This window comes from Chrysochloris asiatica, unplaced genomic scaffold (assembly GCF_000296735.1).
Source record: "Chrysochloris asiatica unplaced genomic scaffold, ChrAsi1.0 scaffold00023, whole genome shotgun sequence".
Lineage (NCBI taxonomy): Eukaryota > Metazoa > Chordata > Mammalia > Afrosoricida > Chrysochloridae > Chrysochloris > Chrysochloris asiatica.
Genome location: NW_006408541.1, coordinates 2,252,791 through 2,258,750, shown reverse-complemented (window position 1 = coordinate 2,258,750; position 5,960 = coordinate 2,252,791). Strand labels below are relative to the sequence as shown.

General features: G+C 44.0%; 1 protein-coding gene across 1 annotated transcript in view; it reads left to right on the top strand.

Moving 5' to 3' along the window:
* The first annotated feature begins 782 nt into the window (after positions 1 to 782).
* LOC102831559 (chromosome unknown open reading frame, human C20orf85) overlaps positions 783 to 5,960 on the top strand; it is an 11,456-nt gene continuing 6,278 nt past the window's right edge. The window contains exons 1-2 of the mRNA XM_006839149.1: positions 783 to 850; positions 3,513 to 3,594. Of these exons, the coding sequence (XP_006839212.1) occupies positions 783 to 850; positions 3,513 to 3,594 (150 nt within the window). The remainder of the gene's footprint in view (positions 851 to 3,512; positions 3,595 to 5,960) is intronic.

Here is a 5,960-nt window from a genome sequence, read left to right as displayed (position 1 = left end):
TTGCTAACCACAAGTTTGGCACTTTAAATCCACCAGCTACTCCTTGGTAACTGGATACAGAAACGGACTACACGGCACTTAACAACAACATAAAGAGTAACTGCCCACCGAAACAACACATAGCGTTCGCCAGACATGGACAGTGTTTTCATAGCAGCACCGTGGCCCATCTCATAGCAGGATGGAAATGGTCTTCTATAGACAGATCTCTCAACCTAGCCCTACGTAGAAGCCAGAAGTCCGGCACCAAGGAAACATTCTGGATGATTCCAGTCACACAAAGTTTAGATAGTGGTGAAGCTCTCTCTTCCAAAAGCAATTCGCAGGTGTGCAGTCTCTGATGTCATTCATTAAGAGCTACGCCCAGGGTTTATACACTCCACCGCAAGGTCGGCGGTTCCAAATCATTTGCAGCTCCTCAGAAACCATATGTAGGGTTACTCTGAGTCGGAACCAACTCGACAGCACTTAACAACATTACTTCCGTTGCACGTTCACACTTTAAAAACGGGGTGGGGGGGGAGGGAGGGGAAGGATTGGGTCTTGAGTTTTGCCTAAGGTTCCTCACAGAGGAGGGGCACCTGGGAGGTGGTCAAACGGCTCAGAAGGGGCACAGGCTGCTCGCACGGGCTCTAGGATTCCCTCGCTCTTAGTGCCTAACGGCTCCACCCCCACCGCTTCTGCCTTGGCGTCTCCAGTTGCCTGGCAACCGGTCTCCCCGGCGACGCGAAACGCTGAACTCCGGGTCTAAGCGTGCCTGGCAGAAGCAGACCCCAGGCCTCATGGCCCAGAAAACCATCAGCACCGCTGAGGCGGAGCGCATGAACCTGGTGGCTCAGGATGAGATCTGGTAATGCAGCGCCCTGTGCGGGATCCGGTCCTCAGGTGGGCCGAACCCACCCCATCTGTGCAAGCCTAAGAATGTGGCCAGGGGCCTTGAGGAAAGGGGACAAAGCTAGAAACAACAGGACACGACAGAGCCTTGCCCCTTCTACTAGGTCTACCACGAGGTGTGAAATATGAGAGAGCTTCAAACAGTTCGTAGACAAATGACATTTTTTAATAATGGAATTTTCTCGTATGTGGCTTTACAATAAGCAAATATTTGTTTCTTGAAGGCCTGCTAATGCGCTCTTATTTTTAGCACTTTTTTGTCGAATTTTTTAAAAGAAACCAAATATCTTCATAATTGTCCCATTTGAATTAGAGGTAGACCTGTGTACTTTATACTTCATCTGTTTATCTCCCTGTTTTGGTGTTTGTTGGTGTTGTTTTAGTAATAGACTTTAATTTAAAAATAGATCAGTTCTCTAAAATTTGTTATGTTCACAGACATTTGTAATGGATATTTTATTTTGCATTCTATCAGATTGCTAAATGACGTTTTCCCAATTCTTTTAAGTTTTAACCAGTATAGTAAGCTGCTAATTTAGATGCAAATGAATAAAGTTTAGGAAAAAAAAAATATACTTGCTTACCCTTAAACTTCAGTTACCCTATTTACCATCTTTATGACTTTCACCATTTCCTGGCAAAACCTTTATTTTAAAAACTCACTGTCATGGAGTAAATTCTAAATCATATGGACCTTATAAGGCCGAATAGGACTGTCACTTAGGATTTCTGGGACTGTGACTCTTTGCTGAAACAAACAGACTCATCTTTCTCCCTTAGAGTGTCTGGTGGGCTTGAATCACCAACATTGTATTGGAGGCCCAAGGCTTGACCCTCACACCATAATATCCATATGTCTACAAGGAAGACCAGTTAATACCACATCATTGCTCATGTCAGACCTTGGAGGAAAGCAGAGAATACCAGAAAGATGTATACTTGTGCTTTATTGACTTTATAAAGGCATTCAACTGTGTGGATCATGACAAGCTATGGATAACATTGCAAAGACTGGGTATTCCAAAACACTTAATTGTGCTCATGAGGAACTGTACATAGACCAAGAGGCAGTCACTTGAACAGAACAAGAGGACACTGGATGGTTTTAAATCAGGAAAGTTGTGTGCCAGGGTTGTATTCTTTCACCAGACTTATTCAATCAATGAACAAATAATCCAAGAAGCTGGTTTATATGAGAAAAGCGTAGCATCAGGATGGGAGGAAGACTCATTAGTAACTTGGAATATGCAAATGATACAACCTTGTTTGTTAGAAGCAAAGAGAATTTAAAATATTTACTGATGAAGACAAAGATTACAGCCCTCAACATGGATTGCATCTCAATGTAAAGAAAACAAAAATCTTCCCAACAGACTAATAAGTAACATCATGATAAACCAAAAAAAAAAAAGATCGGAGTTGTCAAAGATTTCATTTTGCTTAAATCCACAATTAACACTCATGGAAGCAGCAGTCAAGAAATCAAATGACGTATTGCATTAGACAAATCTGCTACACAAAGCCTCTTTAAAGTGTTCAAGAGGAAAGATGTCAGTTTGAGGACTAAGGTGCACCTGACCCAAGCCATGGTATTTTCAATAACCTCATCTACATGTGAAAGCTGGACAGCGAATAAGGAAGCCTGTAGAAGAATAGGTGCTTTTGAGTTATGGTATTGGAGAAGAATATTGAAAGTGCTGTGAACTGTCAGAAGAACAAACAAATCTATATTGTTACAAGTACAGCCAGAATGCTCCTTAGAAGCCAGGTTGGCGAGACTTTGTCTTTCATACTTCAGGCATAGTATCAGAAAGGACTAGTCCCTGGAGAAGGACATCAGGCTTGGTAAAGTGGAGGGTCATGGGGGGAAAGGAAGACACACACACACACACACACACACACACACACCCCAACAAGACAGACTGATACAATGGCAGCAGCGCTGGACTCAAGTATAGCCATTGTGAGGATTGCACAGGACTGGGCATTGTTTTGTTCTGTTGTCCATGGGGTCGCTATCAGTCAGCACCAACTTGAGGGCACTTCTTATGTTGTTTTTAAAAGATTTGCAATAGATAAATCATTGGTCTTGCAAAATTCCACCATGTGATCTCCAGCATCATTTCTACCACCAAAGCCACATTTTCCAGTTACTGGCTCTGCCTCTTGGTTTCCAAATCACCAGTAGTTATCTATACATTTTGATTGTATGTTTGATTAATTGCAGACTGAAGATTTATCATTGGTGGTGGTTGTGTGCCATGGAGTAAGTTCTGACTCATAGCGACACTTTATAGGGTTTCTGAGTTGGAACTGGCTCGAAGGCACCCAACACCATTACAAAGAGAGAGGATCTTGTACCTAGGAGGCCCCTCGGGGGGCGTGAGCTCCAGGTCTTCATTCCCAGAGTAGCTTCCTCCTGTAAACGTTTAGCTAGCCATGGGTCTCCCCACCATTGTGTGGGACAGGGAAATGTCCCAGACTCCATCCCTCAAAGAGTTTTCACTCAGTCCTTGTGACTAACGAGTATTACAGTTTCCAACTGGACCTTCCAGAGTGTTGTTTTTTAACCATTTTCAACCACCATCTGGCCCTTAGAAACATCTCTTTTTTAATAGGAAATACCGCCTGAAAGCTGAAACTGAAGCACGGAAAAACTGGGCTCAGAAGTGGGGATTTTTAACAACCCCCTTCGAGGAGGTAAATACACATTTCATAAGCCGGGTGGTTATAAATCAATCACTTGAAAGAATAAACAGTTTTGAAGTGGATAATTTGTAAGAACAAGATTTCTACCAGATTCGGACTCATGATGGTGACCCGCATGTGTGTCCCGAGTGCAGCTGTGCTCCACAGGGTTTTCCAGAAGTTGACTGCCAGCGCTTTCTACCTAGGTGCCTTGGGTGGACTCCAAGCCTCCAATCTTTGAGCACTGGTGAAGACAACTGAATCCTTCCCGCCCAGACTCACAGGCTTTCACCAGCTGCCTGGCATGTTCTAGATGCTTCACCAGACCACCTCACTGACACTCCAAACACCCTGAGCTGAGATGGGTGCTGTTTCATGCCCATTTTACAGATAAGAAAATTGAGGTCCAAGAAGTACAGAGGCCCACAGTTCATAAAGGGAGACATTGAGATGAGGAGCTGGTCTATCTGATTCTTCGGTCCTATGGCCTCAGATTTTCCATCTGTAGAATGGGCTGGTAGTCCTTTCCTGCATGGTTGAGCAGTTGGGAGGTTCGGGTGCAATGAGAAGGCACATGGAAGTCTAATCTGACTGAAAGGCAGATGTGTATGTAAGGAATTGCTGGTAAAATATGCTTTACACCCCTAAACCAGGGATCACAGGTTCAGAAGTAAATGGGGACCAGATAGGAGAAGAGGCTGGGCACAATGAATAAGGAGTGAGGGGGACACTGGCAAAAAGCCCCCTGGTCCCACCCAAAGGGGCAGCTGCCATTAGCCCAGTTTAGTTGTCCTGCAGGATGTCAGCCAAGTCCTCTGATTGTTCAAGAAACCCAGACGTTTAGATGCAACCTTCTGCGTTTACAATGGTGTCGTAGTTACTTCAACCCTCACTGTCATCGAGTCAATTTGGATGCAGAGATACCCTACAGGCTCCTACATAGGGTTTCTGAGACTAAGTCTCAATGGGAACAGACAGCTTCATCTTTTTCCCTTGGGGTGGCTAGTGGGTTTGAACCATTAACCCACTTATACCAATATACCACCAAGGGCTCCTATACCAAAATACCACAAGTGGTGACCTTAACAAGCAGAAATGTGTTTCGTCACAACGTAAGAGACTGGAAGTCAGAATTCCAGGCACCAGCTCCAGGGAAGACTTTCTCTCTGTAGATGCTGGGGCAAGTTCTTGTCTCTTCTGTTTTTGTCCATTGGTTCCTTGGTGGCATGACATCTGTCTTTACCCAGCTGTACTCACTTGCTACTCCGCCTAATCTGCTCAGTTGTTATATATCAGAAGACACAACCTATAGGGATATGACCTCATTAACATAACAAGGAACCACATGACACCAGGAATCTTTCCCACAACATATATTAATAGGGGACACATTCAACCCGTAACAAATGGTGACTCCGATTTATATAATAGAGTATCAAAAACAAAATGCCTGTGTGGGCTTCAGTGGGTGATGGGTCACTGATTCACAACCTTTCAACTGTTTCCAGGACCCAACACAAGGAAGCCCCATGTTTCAGAAGTCCCGCTTCTTTGGCGGGATGCAGTATTCAGAACCACAGAAGGCAAAACATCGATGATTTCAGGCCAACCCAAACCCCATCAGTTTTGAAATTATGCCATTCTTAATGAGGGGTTTTTTGGGTGGGTTTTTTTTTTTTTAATTCTTAGGGAACGATGCAATTTGAAGTTTTATGCATAATATGAGTCTTTATTAATGTAATATGCATAAAGGAGTCTATGGGAACATTCTTTATATGTAATTAAGTAGAGTTTTCAAAGAGTTCAAAATTGCTTTAAAATCTAAGAAGAAGGAGGAGGTTCTGCATGTTATTTTAAAAGTTGGTCGTGGAACCCTGCTGGCGTTGTTTCATTGGAGCCCATAACCTGTGAAGTTTTCTCAGGTAGCCACTTGGAGGATGTAGCCAGCAGCAGCAATGAGCCATCAGTGTTGTGTTAAAATCCCCACCCTACTGCTCTCTAGGAGTCCTGGTGTGGTGCTGTGGGCTAATGCGCTGGACTGAAAAGTCGGTCTGAACCGCAAGGTCAGTGGTTCAAGCTCACCAGGTGCTTCTCAGAGACCCTATACAGGGTTGTTATGGGTCGGAACCGATTCGAAGGCACTTAACAACAACAACAACTCCTTTCTAGGAGTCCCTGGGTGGAGCAAACAATGAATGCACTCAGGTGCTACGAAAGGTTGGAGACCCAAATCCACCTAGAGGTGCCTTGAAAGAAAGACCTGGTGATTACTTCTGAAAATCAGCCATTGAAAACCCTATAAAGTACATTTCTACTTTGACACAATGGCCATGGGATGGATGGATGCATGGATGGATGGATGCATGGATGGATGGATG